General features: G+C 38.2%; 1 protein-coding gene across 6 annotated transcripts in view; it reads left to right on the top strand.

The window, feature by feature from the left end:
• The window catches only part of FNIP2 (folliculin interacting protein 2), a 152,093-nt gene that overhangs the window by 34,647 nt on the left and 95,495 nt on the right, over window positions 1-21,951 (top strand). For 2 of the 6 annotated variants that reach the window (XM_077139661.1, XM_077139658.1), the window contains exon 1: window positions 2,933-3,507. The exons of 3 other annotated variants lie outside the window; for them this stretch is intronic. In XM_077139661.1, the coding sequence (XP_076995776.1) occupies window positions 3,329-3,507 (179 nt within the window). In that variant the 5' untranslated portion in view covers window positions 2,933-3,328. Of the gene's footprint in view, window positions 1-2,932; window positions 3,508-21,951 lie in introns of those variants that run through there. One more of the 6 variants, XM_077139659.1, reaches the window with a different exon arrangement.

The raw sequence follows: 21,951 nt of genomic DNA, 5'->3' as shown, positions 1-21,951 counted from the left end.
ACTGCCCCCTTACCTTAATCTGCTTGCTCCAGCTAGTATGAGCCCCCCCCCTTTTTATCATCTTCATTTTGAATTATGTGAATACAAAAAGTGTGCTTGCTGCGTGTTGACAGCATCCACACCCAGATCAAGAAACAGAAGGTCTCCAGCATCCTGTAACAGTTTTGTGTCCCCTTTTGGAGATCTACTTTGAAGCCACCAGTAGAATGACTTGTGTTCAGTTGTCTTTGGGCTTGTGGAAGGCTTTGAGGAGGAGAGGGAGTCACCCATATAAAAGGAGCCTGTGTCGTGATGGCTGTGGATCGTAAACACCTTTACTCTGGCCCCACCTGCACTTCTTTTTCTTTTTTCCTTATTAAGATAAAGTGAATCAGCAGAGAAAGATTCTTTATAGAGAGGTTCATTAAGTGAAAATAATTAGACTAGATTTTGGGGGGAGCTATACTAGGCCTTAGATTTTTCTGTTCAGACTCATCTGTGATCACTACTTTCTATCACCTGAAGAGTGTGAGATAGAGGGAACACAGAAATGCATGAATATTTACTTGGGAACTTCCCTGACTTTAATTCTCCCCACTCTAAATCAGGCAGGGGAATGGGCTTTTTTCTCTCGTGCCAAATTTAATGGCTTGAAGGTGGATGCCTGTAGCCCCAGACCAGCTGCAAAAGCATCTGAGAACTTGTTAGAAATGTAAATTTTTGGCCTCTGCCTCAGACCTACTGAATGAGAAACCCTGCGTTGGGGGCTGAGGTGTGTGTGTATCGGTGGGGGGTGGGGGTGGAGTAGGTAGTGTGCCCATCAATCTGTGATTACAAGCATGCTTAAGTACCGTGAAAATTGTGGCTGACTGAATTTAGAGAGAAACAATAACTGGTACATAGCAAGTGCTTAGTTGAAGATGTCTGACTGAACGAAGGGGACACACAGAAGGGGTTTAGGGTTTTCTGTGCCATTTGTATTTTTTCTATTTAAGGAAATTCTTTCTGAATGCAGTTAGATCCTGAAGATTATTTCATCCAAATATCCTTTGTCATTTCAATCTCGTTATTATTTTAAATGTTTACATCTCTGGAGGATAAAATTTACATTTTTATAATACTTTGAAGGGTCTACTACTTGTTTAAAAAATTTATCAGAATGATTGAACAGCTTTGTGGCTAACCACTAGGTAAATGCATACCAGAATACATATGTTTCAACAGCAATTTCCTGCCCTTTCATCAGGTCCTAGATAAATTTAGAGATTGAATTTTAAAGATTGATTCATTTTTTTTCTAAATAAAAAATTTATTTCCTCTGTTTCTAGATGTTATAAAATTCAGTTATTTTGGCTAGCCCCAAATCAACATTGAACTCATACTTGTATTTCTCCTGTGATTTTTGCCTAGCCAAACCATACGTGAGTTGGAGATGTTGACTCGGGCACCTCACCTTGCCACTTGTTAGGCGGGCATGATGATGTTAAATGGAGGCTTTACTTTCAGCCTTTGCTCACTGACCTGCCCTACGCCTATAATGGCACAGTTAAAGGTCTTGCATTTGTAATCTTCAGAGTCAGTATTAAAAAGAGAAAACTAGGGGGCGCAAGGGTAGTTCAGTGGTAGACTTCTTGCTTGCCATGCGGGAGACCTGGGTTCGATTCCTGGTCCGTGCTTTTCCCAAAAACAAAGAAGCAAAACAAAACAGCAAACAAACTAACAAAAAAATCAACAAATGGTGCTGTAATAATGGGATACTCAAATGGAAAAATAATGAAATGTGACCCTGCCATATAGCATACCCCCCATCCCCCCAAAAAAGAACTGTTTTAAAAGCGGGTCAGAGGATAAAAGAAGAATCCATGATCAGGCTGCCACCATGGTAGTTGAGCTTTAAACTCAAAATGTGTTCCCCATCCTGGAAAGATTAATTCATTTTCTCCTAATCTGGTTTTGTCTTGGCACTATCAATTTAGCATATGCCAAAGAGAAGTGAAGTCACTGTCGTAGATATGTTGCAATGTTTATTTCCCAGAGGAGTGTGCATGAAAGATCTTTTTTGAGTTCATTATAGAGGAACTTTTGAGTTCACATATATTATAATAATGTCTTAAGGTAACTGAGGCTTCTGCCATGACATCATTCGTTTTTATCACAGTTATCCGGTGAAATATATGGCTACCATATATACAAATGCATTTAAGAACCCCTGAAGCAAAGGAGACAGCCAAGCGTTCATCAGATTTTAGGGGTCAGCTCTTCAATTCTTTAGCAAATTCAGCACAGGGAAGAAAAGGAATCGAGACAATATCTTATAGTTTCTTATATCAAGATTTGACTGGATTTCAGGGAACTATGCTTTTCATCTCTCATTTTTCAAAAATTTTTTTTCTGTTTAAACTCACAGTACTTAATTAAAATCGTATTGTTTCTGTAGGATTATTCTTATGTTGCAGATGTTAGTGTCAGAAGTCAAAATTGTACTGCTTTTGTCCTCAGGTTCTTGTAGTTCAAGACTTTCTTGGTTTGAATATGCCTAGGAATTTAGTCTCAGAGATTTTAGGGTCTGTGAGATCTCATTTATTATTATTATTATTTCTACTTTTTTTTAATATTAAAGAAAGGGTGTGTCCCTACTTTGCCCACCCCCTCTCCTACCTCCCATGTTGCCTCCTCTACATTTTGCCCTACATTTGGTGATAGGCTGTTGTGGATACCCGTCTTTCATTTGCTATGGATAGAATTTTGCAAGGTTGCAGAGTAAGACCTGTCAGCTGACACTTGCTCACATGAGAGCCATTAAGAGGGTGGCGTGGCCAATGTCAGAACAACCTTGCAGCTGAAGACAAGTCACTGCATTTTCCCAGTGCCATATGAATAGTCTTGTGACCAATTAATTGACGACTACATAATCTGCAACTAGGAAGCACAGAGAGGGTGAGTCAGTCCAAGCTGCTCAACCTGTTGAGTGTTTTGTCTTTTGTTAACTGGAGTACATGCCCAGGAACAAAAGTAGGAAGTGAGATTTGAACGGGTCTATGTTCATAATGGGGTTGCTGAAAGCATGTTTTATAACTTGATGGATGCATCTGACTTCCTAAATTGTTGGAGGGCTTAATTTACGTAACAATTGAATGTTCCTTTTTTTTTTTTTTTTTTTAACTTTTGAAAGAGGAAATTAGATTGCTGCCAAGTGGCTGGTTTCACCTACTGTATAGGGAGTGAAATGATCATGTGGAACTGCTGGTTATTCGGAATATCTCCCAAATAACTAAGGACTTTCAGAAATTGTGACCACGTCCATGTTGATGGCCAGGATAAGCCGGAAGACCCTTAAACCCCTCAGGAGATGTGTGGCGGCACAGGAAAGAGCACAGACTGGCCAGGGGGCTGGCAGGACTCAGCCAGAGATGTGAGTGATGCTGTTTCTGGTGCTGGGAGGATTTACAAGACTCATTTATGCAAAAAGCTTCGAAAACATGCTGGGGTAGGAAGGGACACTGATCACTCCCTGGAACACCATAACAGGTTTGAAACTTTGTAGTCATACTCTGAAGTCTCAGAGAAATTTCATTTAATTGATTGTGTGCCAACCAGATGAAATTGTATTGATCTGAAAGTTGTTTTTCAAGAGTAGGAGAAATGGGGTCATTGGTGGGTGTGTAGAAGCACGTACTTTCATTTTTTTGGTGTGATTGGTTGTTGTGATTTTACTCCCCATCTGCTTTCTTAACTTTTTATTACCTTTCCTGCTTATACAAATGGTTCCACCTTGTCCTTTGTTGAAGCTTGAATAATACTATACACAGTGGTTACAGGGGAAAACAATTGCAATCCTTAAGTATTAAGACAATTAATAGATAGGACATGGGATTGGGACTGTCTATTCATTGAATGGCTGGTGGATTTTTGTGCTTTTCCGGTTGGAGGCAGGGTGGTGAGGAAGAGCCAAATTTTTCTTCTCTGGAAATCCTTTTCTGGAAAATTTTTTTCATGAGGACAGTGCTATTATGATCAATCAGCTTTAATAAAGAATCTTGTCTTAAAAAAATTGCATTTTACTTACTGTGTTCTTTTAGTGTGACTCTTTCATCCACTCTGGAAGAATTCATTAATTGTATTAGTAGAAGCTTTTTTTAAGTGAAATACCATTGTAAAGAATTTTGTTGCATATCAATAAAAAGGAAAAATCCTTTGAGAATTGCATCTCATTCTAAAGCTTTATGTAGATAGCTAAGTACAGAGAGCCAAGGGTTAAACTCTGATTCTAATCAATGTAAAAATAAATTCACTTGAAAACTTTTTCCCCTTGCAGAAGTATTCTTAAAATTAACATGCTCTCCTCTTGTTCCATAAACTGCCCCCCCACACACATGGGCAGGCACCAGGAAGTGAACCCGGGTCTCCAGCATGGCAGGCTGGAACTCTACCTGCTGAGCCACCATGGCCTGCCCTCCATTAACTTTTTATTCCACAAATATGTTAAAAATAATCTGGGTATAGTTTCTGTCATCTAAAAATCTTTGTCTTTATTTAAAAGAAAGTTATATGTAGCCAGTATAAGAGCCCAGTAGATTGGAGGGGTAGGGATAAGTGTGGAAGTTGAGTCACATGCTCTCCACTCAATTAAAGAGATCTATTTGTAGAGGAAGAGGTAGTGAATGTGATACATTAGAAAAATATAGCTAAGCATTCAGATAAGAATTGTACTTTTATAATACCTGTTTTTATCTGTTTCTTATCAAGAAAAAGCAGCTGAATGCCAGTAAAGAGGAATGGGTTGGCACTCAGTGTATCTTGATCCTGCTCCAGGATCTTGATGCCCAGCTCTGTTGCCTGTGAGACTTTTTAATCCTGAATGAGATCCCTGGGTTTTCCGGGCCTCACCCTCAACTATGTAGTTAGCTAAGATTATTTTTAAAATCTCCTCTGCTTCTGCAGTTTTAGCGCTCTCTCTATTTCCTATTTTTGTAATTCTATAGAATTCTAGATCCCCAGATAGTTACTGTTGAGGGGTTTGGGGATCCTCGTAAGGAAAGTATGCAAGGCCACACCAATTTTTGTTTTTTTAACTTCTAAGCTTTTTGGTATGAATTGCTAATGCTTATTTTTAATGAGCTTGCTATTTTTTGGTAATATTTTAATCACTTTTTTTAAACAACACTTTAAACTTAAAACATTTTCATATCCTTATCTGCTTTCCTTATTTTAACTTCCTTTAAATTTACTTCTCAAATGGTCAAATGTTTTTAGAATTTTGTACGGTAAAGACATACACTTGCCAGATAATTGGAATTCAGTGCCGGGAGGATGGTCCATTTATCTTGATAGACCTCACCTGCTTTTTCTTTTCCTTCCTACAGTCTTGAAAGTATTCATTATATACAGTATTGTGTGCAGTATCCATAACTTTCTTTAGAATTTGGGCCAATCTTGAGGGTGGAAGTCAATTATTGAAAGGAGGTTCCGCTGTAAGAATCTGGCTCCAAAGTGCTCGTGAGTTCTCTGTCCAAGCCACATGGCACTAGTTATGACTTTCAACTCCCTCTTTGCTCTTAGTTATCTTGTCAGTTACTTTACATGGTCTTCTTAGTGGCGCACACTAATGAGTAGCTTTTTCTCCTTAGGATTGTCCAGTTATTCAAAAGGTAAGGAGAAAGATTTCATAAATATAGGAGAATCCTGTTGGATAACTACCAGTAGCCACAGGATAAAACAGACAGTTCAGTGCAGAAACGTTTTACTCTTCCCATTATGGTTTGTGTGGCCTGAGACATTTCAGGATAGAAGTTGGACTTCATCTCTTTACCTCCATTCCCCTTAACCACTATAATGACAGATACTGGGGATCACTTTATGGCACAAAATTCCAGAATCCAGAACTTAAGAGTTTAATGAGGCATCTTAAATGCTTTGTCAATGAAAAAGTTCTTGCTAAAATTCAATTCAAATCTAGTAACTATTTGAAATATGATACTGGATATATGGTGTAGTCTTCAAATAATTGTTTTCGATTTTCTTTTTTAAAATATCGACTATAGGAAAGCTACTGACAACTTTTAACTTTTCAAACTTGCACAGCAAATCAGTTAACTATAGTTCATAGGGCTGTTTATAGGAGGAACCTGGGTATATTTGCCAAGCTTATCTGTGAATCATTGTTTCTCTGATGGCAAGAGAAAACTTGACATAACTTTGTCTTTAAAGTATACCTTGCATATACTATAGAGGAACTGAAAGCACTTCAGAGTCAATTATGCATAACAGTTTCATATCTTGAAATTTGAATTCAGAAGTGATTCTCTGTACTGCTTTAGAATCACCAGGATCAAAGGAGCTGAAAAATTAATGAATGTAGAGATCTGACTAATCCACATTTTAGATAAACTAATTCTGTTTCAAAAAAAATAAATCCTTAGATGGTTTGGGGTAGATATTTAACAAGAAAATAAGTACAGAAACCAGAGATAAGCTGACCATGATCTTAATACCAGTCTTTATTTATAGTAATTAGGATTACTGACTAGGAAATACAAAAATAATCACAGATCTAGAGTGGTATGCTAAGGCAACGGACCAAAGAATTCTGAAGATTCAGTAAAAGACTATTAAAAGAAAGTCTAATACAGGTTGGTGGGTGGGGGCAGTTAGTTTCATTGTGTTCTTCATTTAGAAACTGTGGAAATGCTTCTACTTTGACAGGACTTAGAAAATGCAGCTGTTGAACAGTTTGAATGAAGTGAGTAGAGGAAAAACCAAACCCTAGTCAGCTGATGGTCTTGTGCTTTTTGTGACAGATTTCACCGGGAGGTTGTAAATTGCTGGGTATGATTCTTTCAAATGCTTTGGGCAATGCTGTCACAAGTTCTTCTCCCTTTCCTGCATTCTTTCCCTATTCACTGATTTTATCTGTCATGAAGAATTTCCTTTGACTAATTGAAGAGTATGTTTCCAGTAGTTGATGGTTGGGATTTTGTGATAAGTCAGAAATTATTGAGTGAATGAAGAGAGGAATGCAGTGATAATTTAGTGTTTGTGCAAAGTCATGTCTGATCTAGGTTTACAGGGGACTTGCAGTGAGTATGAACTCACTTCATAGATGCTGACATAAACTTTTGTCTGGGTCTTATTTGAATAATTATTGATGGTTGACCATGACAAATCACTTGTTATTGGTCAGCATAACTAATTGTGTCCAGAATGACAGTATTATGAACAGAAGAGAAAGTTACTCGAACTCTGGGTTCTCCATATTGGTCACTGTGCAGTTTTGAAGACTTTTCCCCTTAAGTTCCTGCTAATTTGTATGCTGAACTGAAATACTTGGTGAACTGGTCAACGATTCCTGATTCTCCTGTATAATGACTCCTGTTGTGAGTCAGACTCTGGCTTAACCTTATCCTTTTATTATTATAGTAACAAAAGTTGAATAACTGCTCAACAGTGATAGCAAGCCCTGGTGAAAAGTGGTGAGAGCTATAACTTGTGACCCAAGGTTATAATTTGGGCTTGCAATCAAAATTCACCAAAGGGAATCCATACTCAGCCCAAGGGCTGGAGTGCCAAGGTTCCTGGTCCTCCCCTTCCTTTTATGGAATTCCGAGTTTATATGGACTGTTTAGGTATCAAGTGTACTTACATCCATTAACTGTTGTTATCTTTAAGGGTTTAATTCTTTTAATTAAAGAATTACAGTTTAGAAAGGTTAAACCACAACTATTTTCAAGTCTTTGCAGAACAGATATAAATTAAAATTTTGTCTTCTTTTCTCATTATGCCATATCCTCTCATGCCTCACCCTACCCAAAGGTAGGGGGCGATAGTAATAAAGCTAAGCTATTTTTCAACTTTTTAAAAAACAATTCAACTCTACCATGCAAGGATCTAGACTATAGCAGGATCTGTGATCTCGGGATCTTCTCTGTCTAACCTCGTGACTGAGGGATATTCTTTGCCTCAATCTAATGTGTCTTGGGGAATTGTCACTTCATCTGTCTTCTAAAAAAATAAAGGTAGGAGACTGGCTCAGTGGTTCCCAGATATATGAAGGGCTCTAAAAATGTATATGTCTGAGCCTCAATTCATATCTACTGACACAAAGTCTTTCACATGCAGCCTATGAGCCTTTGTCAAACAAACAAAAAGCTTCTTGGGTAATTTAGATGATGAGTATATTAGTCTGTAAGCTGCCAGAATGCAATATACCAGAACTGGAACAACTTTCAAAAAGGGGAATTTAGTAAGTTATAAATTTACAGTTCTAAGCCTATAAAAATGTCCAAACTAAGGCATCCAGGGAAAGACACATTAATTCTAGAAAGGCGGATGGATGGGGAACATCTCTGTCAGCTGGGAAGTCACTGACATCTGTGGCTGACATTTGCTTTCCCCTTATTCCTTGGCTCCATTGCTTTCAGCCTCTGTTCCTGTGGGGTTTCCTCATCTTGCTTCTCCAGGTCTGACTTTCATCTCTTGGCTCCCCTTGGCTTTCTCCAGGTTATGGCTTGCTTGACATGGGACATGGCATTGTCTTCTGGACTCCAAGTATCTCTAAATATCTGTGTCTCTATTCTCCAAGTTTCAGCATCTGTGTGAGCTCTGCTCTCTCCAAAATGCTTCCTCTTTTAATGGACTCCAGTAAATTAATCAAGACCCACCTGTAATGGGTGGAGTCACATCTCCATCTAATCAAAAGGTCACACACATTGGGCATGCCACATCTCTGTGGAGATAATCTGATCAAAAGATTCCACCTACAATATTGAATCATGATTAAAAGAAATGTGCCCCTACAAGGTTGAATCAGGATTAAAAAAAACATGACTTTTTTGGGGGTACATAATACTTTCAAACTTCACAATGAGCCAAGTCTGGAAACTACTAGATAGGTGGTATCTGAGGTCCCTTCTAGCTCCAGCATTCTGATTATCTGTCAGTGTCAGATGAGACCCAGAGAGGTTAGAGAAATGTTAAGATTTAGCCTTGGGTAATAAAGGGAAGCCCAAACTATTTCACTGACATTCTTGTTCCATGTGAGGAAGCCAGCCATGTAGGTATTTGAGGAAATATGAAACAAATAGAGACTTCTTAAAGCAGATGCATGCCTGGTAGGCATCCTAAAAAGAAAAATGTTGTCTGAAGGCAAAGGTGATTTGGATTCAGAAAGTGAATTGTCCTTCATGAGACACATGTCCTACATGGGAAAAAGGTAGAGGTATATTGGCAGACAAGGCCAGCAGCTGCACACTGTAATAAGAGAGGGAGGTGGCGGTTACCTGCCCCCTCATGTCTCATCCCCTTTGGCCCTTGTAATGGCAAAAATTCCTGTTATTAGAGCTGAGTTTTGTGTATTTACACATTGTTCTCCCTAGGTATTAACTGAGAGCTTAGGGTACACTACTTTTATGAGGATTCTTTCCTCTGTTAGGATGAATGAGACCACATGAGAAGATTGGATGCACTGTGAAGTCAGTGTATGTGGCAGGATGACTGACTCTCCCTTCCAACTGGGTGGGCAGTGCAGAAGAAGGGCAGATGACCTGTGATTTCACTAACAGGAACAGAGACTTTTTTTTTCTTTTTTTTTTTATTAATTAAAAAAAAATTAACAACAAAACATTAAGATATCATTCTGTGTTAGTTAGATTCAGTTGTCAACTTGGCCAGGTGAGCATACCTAGTCTTGTTGCTGCGGACATAAGCCGATGGTGCGTGAACCTCATGTGTTGCCAATTACATCTGCAGTGGGCTAGGAGGCGTGTCTGCTGCAATGAGTGACGTTTGACTTAATTGGCTGGTGCTTAAATGGGAGATTGCAACATAGCACTGCTAAGCAGCTCAGCATTCCTCATCTCAGCACTAGCAGCTCAGCCCAGGCCTTTGGAGATGCAGAAAGAAGTCACCCCGGGGAAAGTTGTTGGAACCCTGGGGCCTGGAGAGAAGACCAGCAGAGACCATCTTGTGCCTCCCACGTAAGAAAGAACCTCAGTGGAAAGTTAGCTGCCTTTCCTCTGAAGAACCAACAAAATAAATCCCCTTTTATTAAAAGCCAATCCGTCTCTGGTGTGTTGCATTCCGGCAGCTAGCAAACTAGAACACATTCCATTCTACATATACAATCAGTAATTCTTAATATCATCACATAGTTGCATATTCATCATTTCTTAGAACATTTGCATCGATTTAGAAAAAGAAATAAAAAGAAAACAGAAAAAGAAATAAAACTATAACAGAGAAAAAAAGATTATACATACCATACCCCATACCCCTTGCTTTCATTTATCACTAGCATTTCAAACTAAATTTATTTTAACATTTGTTCCCCCTATTATTTATTTTTATTCCATTTATATTCTACTCTTCTGTTGATATAGTAGATAAAAGGAGCATCAGACACAAGGTTTTCACATTCACAGAATCTCATTGCGAAAGCTATATCATTGTTCAATCCTCATCAAGAAACATGGCTACTGGAACACAGCTCTACATTTTCAGGCAGTTCCCTCCAGCCTCTCCACTACATTTTGAACAACAAGGTGATATCTACTTAATGCGTAAGAATAACCTCCAGGATAACCTCTCGACTCTGTTTGGAATCTCTCAGCCATTGACACTTAGTCTCATTTCACTCTTCCCCCTTTGGTCGAGAAAGTTCTCTCAATCCCTTGATGTTAATTCTCAGCTCATTCTAGGGTTTTTCTCAGTCCCTTGATGCTGAGTCTTAGCTCATTCCAGGATCTCTGTCCCACGTTGCCAGGAAGGTCCACACCCCTGGGAGTCAGGGACAGAGACTCTTGATGGCTAAACCTAAAATGTTAAATAATATGTCCTTGGTTGTCAAATTCACTAGGAATCAGCCCTCTAGCATGTTATCACAGACTAAAATGATTCTCAGAGAATAATCATTGTCAGAAACCTTAAAATTAGATCTTATTCTGAAAGTGCTTAAAATTTAAAAATTCCTGTAACAATTTAAATATATTTTTCTAATTTTAACAGGTGTAATTTTCAGAGCTGGTCAAAGCACCCTGACGGTATTCATGTTAGGGTAGCTGCTTTCCCCTTTTCTTTCTAAACGTTTCTCTGTTTCTTTCCTTTACATTGTTACTAAACTTACTTTTAATAGTTTCTTAAATATTTTTCTAATTATCAAAATGATATAATATTATTATAAAACATTTGAAAAATGCAGGCAGCTTTAAAAATGAGTACTTAAATCACCCATAATACTGTCACATAAATTTAACTGCTGTTAACACTTTTATTTCCTTCCAGTCCTGGTACATGGGTGTGAGTTGTGTTTTATTAACTGGAATCATACTGTATATCAGACTTTATAATCTGTTTGTTTTACTCATTTTAATATCATGACCATTTTCTCATGTCATTAAAATATTTTTAGAACAGTTTTTAATGGCTATATAATACCTTAATTGATTGGATTCAAAAATTAAGGTATATGCTGTTAAGAGATAATTAAGTTGATTCCAGGTTTTGACTGTTACAGTGCAAAGAATGACCATATATTTGTTCAATTTCTGACTGTCTCCTTAGGAAGGAATTTTCCTTGATGGAAATTTTCCTTGTAGGACATCTGAAGGAGACCATTAAATAGTGCCCATTTCCCTTCTCAGCAGAGTTTGACAATCGAGAGATAAACAGTAGTTAGGCAGCTGGAAACCAGAATATCTCTACCTGAAAAACAGGTGGTTATGTGTAACAAAAGGGCTATGTAATACTGAACTCCAACCAGCATAAGCAACCCGGGTTACCCACAGACCTCCCCACATCGGGGTTTGCCGTGCAACTTGATGTTGAGGAGTAGACCAGCATATTTGTGCTGTGTAGACAGGTAAATGCCAAAGAATAAAAAAAAAAAATTGTACAAATCAGAATTCATCCTTCCTTCTCTGGGGAGGAGCAAGTGAGGGGTGAAAAGCATTCAGGAGTGTTAAACTAATTGTGGATGTCCCTTTACCACTCAGTGCTCCTCTTGCCTCAAAAGAACTTGCACTTTGTCCCTTCAGATTTTCCTTACGCCTTTTGAAAGTTGTATGGATTAGAAACATGGTAATTAAGAAGCATGCTTATCCAAGTATAAAGAACATCCAGGGATGTGCCGGCCACAGTGACTCAGCAGGCCGAGTTCTCACCTGTCATGCCGGAGACCTGGGTTCGATTCCCGGTTCCTGCCCATGTTTAAAAAAAAAAGAATATCCAGGAGGGTTAAGAGACGCCATGTAGTAAAGTAGATTGATTCATTAAGATTGCTTTCCTTTTAGTACCACGCTGAGATAATAAATTATACTGTGCATACTTAGCAGGTAATTTGGGATTATAGTGTGGTAGAGTTAGATTATAAAACGGTGAGACCTTTCGGGATAATTTTAGCCCCAATCTATCATTTTGTAGAAGAGGAAACATTGAACTAAGAGGTGAAGGAATGTGACTAGGATTAGACTATCTGTCCTGTGGTCTGTGTCCAGGCATTCTCATATCCAATGCAGTGCTCTGGGTATTTTGTTGATGTTGTGGCTGCCCAAGGGCACTGGGGTGTGGTGAGTGGTGCCACGAATGCCACCCCAAACTTCATCTGTTTCATGAATTTTACCTGACAAGATCTTGAACTCAGGAAAGAATGACATTCTTGGATTTCCTGTTCTGTACTTCATAGTTCCCTGTTGACAGCATCCAAACCTCAGGATGTGTTGTGACTCATGCTGTAATGTTTGTCCCTGCCATGTGAATGCATTATATAGTGGGTTATGTGGTTTTGCTTGTGATCCTTGCAAGCAATTATAGCATTGTTTCAGTTGAGGGACAGGGATGGGGAACAAGCTCAGAGCTACAAACAACCTACTTACACATAAACTTTTGGCTGTCACCTTTGCTAGGGATTGGTTACATTTAGGAAAATGTGGGGCATCTTTTGCCCTTCCCCAAGACATGGCAATCATCACGTTAGCCAACAATCCCTAATCCCTCAATCCCAAATTACTAAAATCTCTGGAAGGATATTTTGAAACTGACCTGAACAGATGTGAGGTTATTTATGGTCTCTATCTAATCCACTTAGCATAAATATTCTTAACTTGGGTTGATGAAATACTAATTTGTTTGATTTAGGGGTTAGATCATGGAGGGGGTATTGTGTGATATGTGGTACAAGCATCTTTCTAAAATCTGAAACATTCAAAATTCTGCAACCTCTGACCCTAAGGATCTCAGATGAGGGATTGCGTATCTGAATTGATCTTTGAAATTCACAGTAGAGTTTTACAAGTACTTTCATACTTATTATTTGTTTGTCTTGACAACCTTGCAAAATAGGTAAGGCAAATACAGTTTGGGAAAGCTGAGGGGTTTCCAAAAATCATCTGGATCAAAAGTGGCAGAGCTAGAATTAGAATCTTTGTTTACCCTAGTGAATGCTAATCCATGTCCTAAACCTCGTGTCCTCTGTGACTGACTTATCCCATATGCCATTGTGTGGACTTGACCGCTTCGTGCTTTAGGCTCCCTATACAGCATACAGACAGTTATCTCAGTACCGTAACAGTATAATTATTTGTTTATTTGTAGGCCTTCTTGTATCAGATTGTAAGCATTTTGAGCTAGGAATTGGATCTAGTTAATTCTGTCCCTAATATCTTTCACAGTGCCTGGGTGTGCCAACGTGCACCCAAAAGTATGTGGAAGGAATGATGCGGGAATGTGTTTTTTTGGACATATATTCCAGTGCTCTTTCCGTTTCACCACACTGCTGATTATAGGAATTTGCTCTTTCATTCCACACATTCCTTTTACAAAAGGAGTAAAGGATTTGCATATCACCTACTTTCTCAGGCACAGAAAAAGTTGCAGCCAACATCTAATATAAATCTCTTTTGGTGAGATAACAGTAGGATGCATTAAATTGGGGTAGTTTTTAAATTGTATCTTTAGGTTAGCATTATGTTGTAAAGCTTCTATTCAGAGAACTGGAATACTTAAGCACTTTTTACTATTCTCTTGATCACAGGACAGTAATTCAGCAGAGAATTTTTATGCAGTTCCCCTGAAATTAAACTGGGCAATTTGTGCAGCTAAAGGCTGTATAAATACAAAATAAGGGAAGAAAGAAAAATCAGTTAATTTGCAAAATATCAAAAGTCAACTGATAGCCACCTTCCCGAGAGTAGTAACCTACCAAAAATAAATTAGTAACAAATTCATTACTGTCATCTCTTTACATAGTTTTTCTCTTTTGAAATAAGTGGCTTGATACTGGGTGGGAAATAGTGTACATTAAGTGCTGACAGGGTGAACTCCGATTGCCATCTCAAGCATAATTTTCCCTTTTCCTCCACTCCCAGTTTTATTTTCTGATAATAGCCATTTGAGCTGCCTTGCTCCACCTTTTGAGAGGTTTCTGTTTGTATTTAGAAACTTGTTTTTTGAGGAGGAAGAGGAGCTGTGGGAGTTGGCAGAAAAAAAGAGCATAGAATGGGAAGAGTAGGATTGAGAGTGGTTGGCAAAGTACCATTGTAAGTGTAGTAAACTTCATAGGAGCAGGGGCTATCTGTTATCTGTTTACTGCTTGGTCACCAGTTCCTGAAACAATGCTTGCTACACCTAGGCATGCAATACTTTTTAAATGCCAGTTTTTGACCACTATTGTTGATTTTATTTGTTTTTGCTTTACTTTTTCTTGCACTATTTCAAGTTCTCTGTCATTTACGTTCTCGGATCAGAAGACTGCTCTTCACTTAATCGTGTGAACTTTAATTCATGTTCACTCTTCATGTGAACTTAATTTTGACTATATATGGTTGCTTCCTTGTGTGAGAGCCAGACAGAGAATGTTTCCAAGCATTCTTCTTTCATAGATCATTCCTCAACATGAGTATACTCACGCCCACTACTAGCCTGAATCCTCTAAAAAGTTCCAGTGGAGAATCCAACACCAACGCTAGAATTGGTCTTGGAGGACATAGCAGATCTCCTTGCAGGAATTGTATGACTGCAGCTCTTTTCCTTACTAGCTGTGACCCTTGGATACTCTTAATGCATCAGCACACCCCTGCGTTTGCCATAAGAAAGATCTTCTCAAACCACTTTTTTTTTTCTCCCCAAATTACAGGTTAGAACCTGTCATTACCTTTCTCAAAAACTTGGAATAGTGTCTCTCTGCTTGTGTAACAATATACATTCCTTAGCATAGCATTCAGTGTTCCCACGTACAGTCCTAAACTAAACTGTCCTTCCAGTTTCATTTCCTTTGTAATTCCTCTGTAGTAGATAACCACATAAGACTGGACATTGTACCGTTTGCCTGTTTTGGTTTGTGCTGTGCCCCTGCATGGAATGACTCTCTCCCCTGTTTATCACATGTGCAATCTTTGCTTCCTTTGTGGCTTTTTTGTTTAAATATTGCATCAAACAGGAATTTTTCCTGTTTCCTCCCTTGTTGTTGTGTTCTGACTTGTTTTCATATAGTTACCTATATGATTGTCTCTTCCTCTAGATTTTAAGTTCCTTAGGGATGTTTCTTACTCATCTTATTGTATCCCCCTGAGTACTTTATATAAAGTAAGTTTTCAATAAATCCTGACTAAATACATCAAACAAGAGGCCTAGTTTTTTCATAAAATTTGAATTACATCAAATTTAAAATTGTGGGATGATGGGCTAGCAGAAATATTATGTATAAACTAGATTTGTTAAACTTAACTCCATTCATTTTAATTAAAAGAGTTGTACATGTTCCTATTAAATTCAAATAGAAGGACATGAAATAGAAAGGAAATTTCACTGTCCAATTTCCATCTCCATCCCCTTCTACAATCCCCTATTCCAATTCTCTAGAGGTAATTATTCATAGTTTCTTTGCGTAGTTTTCCAGGCCTTTTTAGCATGCATATTGCAAACTGAAAATCAGCCATTTGATGAACTTTTGATTTCATGGTTATATATATATTTAAAGATATATAAAATATATCTTTTATATATTTATGCAATAAATAATATTTCACATGATTTAAGGTACAGAAAATGGACTATCTTTAAAATGCAGACTTTGGTCACTTGCTTTCTGCTCTTGATGAGTACTTCCAGAATTAGTTCTAATGTTAGTCCTAACCCAGGCAGATCTTAGCCTCATAGAATTTAAAACTACATTGGATCTATATAAGCTATTTTATTTAAATTTTGTAGTAAAAAAAAGTAGACAAATCTCATTTTTTGTTACTCAAGGCATACAGTTATGATCATAAAGTAGACCAATAATATCCTGTCCCCTGATGTCAAGGACAGTGTCCTTTCTTTGCATTTAATGAAAGAAAAAAAAATGAAGTAGTTCTGATTAAAAGAATTTTCTCTGAAATAGATATTTTAAGACAACAACACAAAGATTATTTTTCATCTGGTTCAGACAGAGTTGCCCTCCATAAAGTGCCTGGATGGTGCTCGTAGAGGCCCCACAGTCACTGCTGGTTGGATGTATAAGTGAATATGAACATGAAGAGAGTATATGTGGTATGTGATTACTGACAATCAAGCCTGATTATCAGGGATGGTAGGGAAAGGAGCTGGAGGAGTTCCATAGATTATCTTCTTTTATCTACCCCGGGCCCTAGGACTGCCTCTCAGGGAGACTTTCCCATGGCTATAAAACTAGTGGGAAGCAGAGCTGAGATTTGACCCTAGGCCTGCCGCATTCTGACTCATTTAATCTCTTTATCCTGCCTCTGTGTTCTTTACCAAATTACTCAACAGTAATTTCTTCTAGTAATATTAGTAGTGGTAAATGTCGAGATTATAATTAGGTATTATACCAAAGACCATATTTATGTGGAAGAAGAATACGGATTTCCTCATATTTTGTAAAATACGTTTTAGGGCATTTGGTTAAAAAAAATTTTTTTGGACAATCTAGCATACATACACTTCTTCTCTTTCCTTATCTTTTATGTCCATTTATTTACATTGAAATATGTGAAATATATAATAAGGCCTTGTGTTTAGCTCTTCTAGAGAGCCTGTTCTCAGTTTGGTAATGAATCAATGTGACCCTCCCCTCCGCACTCCAAAATAAGAATAGAATAAATTGCTTTGTAAATTATAATATTACTGTTCTAGTTTGCAAGCTGCTGGAATGTGATATACCAGAAACAGAACGTCTTTTAAAAGGGGAAATTTATTAAGTTGCAAGTTTACAGTTCTAAGGCCTTGAAAATACTCAAATTAAAGCAAAATGTCCAATCGAAGGCATCCAGGGAAAGATACCTTGGTTCAAGAAGGCCAGTGACATTCAGGGTTTCTCTCTCAGCTGGAAAGGCACACAGTGAGATCTGCTAGCTTTCTCTTCAACAACTTCCCCAGGACTCTGTTCGTTCCGTTGACTCTTGTGGTTCTAAAGCTTTTTCCAAAATGGGCTTTTTCCAAAATAGGGTTGCTTAAGGGCTCTTAAGGGGCTCCAGTAAGCAACGCCGACTTGAATGGGTAGAGACACATCTCCATGAAACTACCTAATCAAAAATTACCACCTACAATTGTGTGGGTCACATCTCCATAGAAACAATAAAAAAATGTATTACCTAGCAGTATTGAATGAGGATTAAAGGACATGGCTTTTCTGGGGTACACAACAGATTCAAACCCGTACAACTACTTTCACAAAAGATAATTGTAGGGGCAAAATAGATAGAGCAACAACAACAACAAAAAACAATTACCGTTTTTAATTTTTCACTTTTAATGACATTAACTTGTGTACGTTAAAAAATACGCAATTTCAGAGTTTTAAAAATTTTTTTTAACATTTTTTATTGTGAAATATAACATAAGTACAAAGAAAAGTAAGAAAAAGCAATACTTTTTAAAGTATACTTCAATAAGTGGTTACAGAACAGATTTCAGAGTTTGTTATGGCTTACCATTTCACTATTTCAAATTTTTTCCTTCTAGCTGTTCCAAAACACTGGAGGCTAGAAGGAATATTAGTATAGTGATTCAGTAGTCATACTTGTTTGTTAAATTCTGTTCTCTGTATCATACCTTCTTCTCCTTTGATCCTTCTCCCTGTCTATTGAGATCTCTAGGCAATGCCCATTCTCACCTTTTCATGTGAACAGTGTCAACACTAAAGCATACAGGGATGTAATCAATCGATAATCTTGGAGAGGCTCGTTCCTGTGTGTTTCAGGATTTATCTGGCCTAGGAACCCTCTGGAAACTATAGGTTCTAGAAAAGGAAACCTAATACAAGAAAGTTCATTATAGAGTCTCAGTTCTAGCCCTAGGTGTTGTTAAGAGTAGAGTGCCAAAATGGCAGCTTAGTGGGGTGTGGGATTTAGTTCGTCCTCCAGAACAGCTAATAAATAGCCAGGAACAGTACAGAACAACTGCTGGGGCCACGTCAGTGACCGGACACACAGCATACCCCATTGTGGGCCAGCTGGACCAGCTGTGATACGACCCAGAACTGTGAGTCCCCCAAGGCACAGCAGCTGGTGCCCCTCCCCCACAGGCTGCTTCCCAGAGGGGAAACGAAAGAGACATTACCAGCAGCAGGGGCTGAACACAACCAAACTCCAGTTGTGGAATTTCACAAATTCTGACTACTAAAAATAGGCCCCCAGCTCAGCTGAACGTTGAGTAAAAGTGGATATCACTGGGTTTTGCCCCGGTGCAGAGAGGGCAGGGCTGATGGAAAAAGGAAAAAAAAAAATGATTTCTTTGGATTTGAAAAGGTCTGGGCCCTGAAGGAAAGTACATAGAACCTGGGGATACACAGAGCAACATACCAGTCTAATCTCTTGATTGGCAAACCCAAGAAATAGTGTTCCTGCTGTGAAAAGGATTTTTCTTTTTCTTTTTGGTGGCTGGTTTCTATGGCTTGACTGTTCTTTGGATACAGCTACAAGGCTTCTTGGGCTGCACTGCCCAGGCATAGGCAGAATTAATCTTGAGTGTTTGTCTCAAACCTGTGTCTTCCCCAGGAGAGGAGTGGGGCCCAGCTCAGTTGGAATCCTTCCCTCAAGGAGTTCAGACCCCAGGGTCTGGAAAAGTGCAGTGATTAAAACCAGACTACAATTTCTCCCCTGTCTCCGCTATGCCCCCAGCAGGAAGAGTCTGCTGGAGTTAAAGATACTGCATCACCTTATGCTGGTGGGACCTGCAGGCAGACAAGTACCAGATACTAGGCAGAATAGGAAAAATGGAGAGCCCAGAGCTTCATAGGAAGCTTCCCCAGTTCTCACCTGCAGGGAAAACTGACGCACGTGACTCTTTCCTCCTGACAGGAGGCCAATTAGTTTGGTCTGGGAAAATCTGACTGGAATCTATAATATCTAAGTAGACCCTCTTAAAGGGGGTGGGGGAAGCACCATACAGGCAGCACAAGAAACAAGAAAACAAGAACTGAAAAATTCTGATCTGTTAAACAAAACCTAAGCTAGAGGTCAAGAATAAGCTGAACTGAATGTCAAAGAACAGATAGACAACAAACTTATCCAGCAAAAAAATCCTGGGTAGAAAAAGTGAAACAATCTCCAGAATAAACTAATTGAGGTAATTAAATGCCTAGACGCCAGCAAAAAATTAATGAATCATACTAGGAAAAATGAAGATATGGCCCAGTCAAAGGAACAAACCAACAATTCAAATGAGATGCAGGAGTTGAACCAATTAATTCAGAATGTTCAAACAGACATGGAAAACCTCATCAAAAATCAAGTCAGTGAATTCAGGGAGGATATAAAGAAGGCAAGGAATGAACAAGAAGAAGAAATTGAAAGTCTGAAAAAACAAATCACAGAACTTATGGGAATGAAAGGCACGGTAGAAGAGATGAAAAAAACAATAGAAATCTATAGCATCAGATTTCAAGAGGCAGAGGATAGGATTAGTGAACTGGAGGGCGACATATCTGAAATCCAATAAGCAAAAGAAAAGATAGGGAAAAGAATGGAAAAATATGAGCAGGAACTCAGGGAACTGATTGACAACATGAAGCGCGCAAATACACATGTTGTGAGTATCCCAGAAGGAGAAGAGAAGGGAAAAGGAGGAGAAAAACTAATGGAGGAAATTATCACTGAAAATTTCCCAACTCTTATGAAAGACTTAAAATTACAGACCCAAAAGTGCAGCGTACCCCAAAGAGAATAGATCCAAATAGATGTACTCCAAGACACTTGCTAATCAGAATGTCAGGTGTCAAGGAGAAAGAGAGAATCTTGAAAGCAACAAGAGAAAAGCAATCCATCACGTGTGAGGGAAGCCCCATAAGAGTATGCATAGATTACTCAGCAAAACTATGGAGGCGAGAAGACAGTGGGATGATATATTTAAATTACTAAAAGAGAAAAACTGCCAACCAAGAATTCTATATCCAGCAAAATTGTCCTTCAAAAATTGGAAACTAAAACATTTTCAGGCAAAAAATCACTGAGAGAATTTGTGACTAAGAGAATCTGCAAGAAATACTAAAGGGGAGCAGTAGAGACAGATGTGAAAAGACAGGAGAGGGAGGTGTGGAGAAGAGTGTAGAAATGAAGACTATCAGTAAAGGTAAAAAGAAGGAAAACTAGATATGACATATAAAATCCAAAAGGCAAAATGGTAGAAGAAAGTACTGCCTGTATAGTAATAACAATAAATGTCAATGGATTAAACTCCCCAAACAAAAGACATAGACAGGCAAAATGGATTAAAAAACAGGACCCATCTACATGCTGTCTGCAGGAAATGCATCTTAGACCCAAGGATAAACATAGGTTGAAAGTGAAAGGTTAGGAAAAGATATTCATGCAAATAACAATCAGAAAAGAGCAGGAATAGCTATACTAATATCCAACAAATTAGACTTCAAATGTGTAACAATTAAAAGAGTCAAAGAAGGACACTATGTATTAATAAAAGAACAATTCAACAAGAAGACATAGTAATCATAAATATTTATGCACCGAGCCAGAATGCTCCAAAATACATGAGGCAAACACTGAAAAGAGAAATAGACGCATTTGCCATAATAATTCGAGACTTCAATTCCCCACTCTCATCAATGGACAGAACATCTAGACAGAGGATCAGTAAAGGAACAGAGAATTTGAGTAATACAACAAATGAGCTAGACTTAACAGACATTTGTAGAACATTACATCCCACAACAGCAGGATATACCTTTTTCTCAAGTGCACATGGATTATTCTCAAGGATAGACCAGATGCTGGGTCACAAAGCAAGTCTCAATAAACTTAAAATGATTGAAATCATGCAAAACACTTTCTCAGATTATAAAGAATGAAGTTGGAAATCAATAATAGGCAGAGTGCCAGAAAATTCAGAAATATATGGAGGCTCAACAACCTACTCTTAAACAACCAGTGGGTCAAGGAAGAAATTACAAGAGAAATCTGTAAATATCTCGAGGCAAATGGAAAAACACGACATACCAAAATTTATGAGATGTAGCAAAGGCAGTGCTAAGAGGGAAATTTATTGCCTTAAATGCCTATATCAAAAAACAAGAAAGAGCAAAAATTGAGGAATTAACTGTCCACTTGGAAGAACTAGAGAAAGAATAGCCAACTAACCCCAAAGCAAGCAAAAAGAAAGAAATAATGAAGATTAGAGCTGGAATAAATGAAATTGAGAACATGGAAACAATCAAGAAAATGAACAAAACCAGAAGTTGGTTCTATGAGAAAATCAATAAGATTGATGGACCCTTAGTGAGGTTGACAAAAAGAAGAGAGAAGATGCAAATAAATAAAATCAGAAATGGAAGAGGAGACATAACTGCTGACCCCACAGAAATAAAGGTAATAATGAGAAGATACTATGAACAACTTTATGCTAAACTTGACAATGTAGATGAAATGGATGACTTCCTAGAGAGACGTGAACAAACAACATTGACTCAAGAAGAAATAGGTGATCTCAACAAACCAATCACAAGTAAAGAAATTGAATCAGTCATTCATAAGC

Source organism: Tamandua tetradactyla, chromosome 22, assembly GCF_023851605.1.
Source record: "Tamandua tetradactyla isolate mTamTet1 chromosome 22, mTamTet1.pri, whole genome shotgun sequence".
NCBI classification, from domain to species: Eukaryota; Metazoa; Chordata; class Mammalia; order Pilosa; family Myrmecophagidae; genus Tamandua; species Tamandua tetradactyla.
Note: the sequence above shows the minus strand (reverse complement) of the source record. Positions and strands in the feature narration are given on the sequence as shown.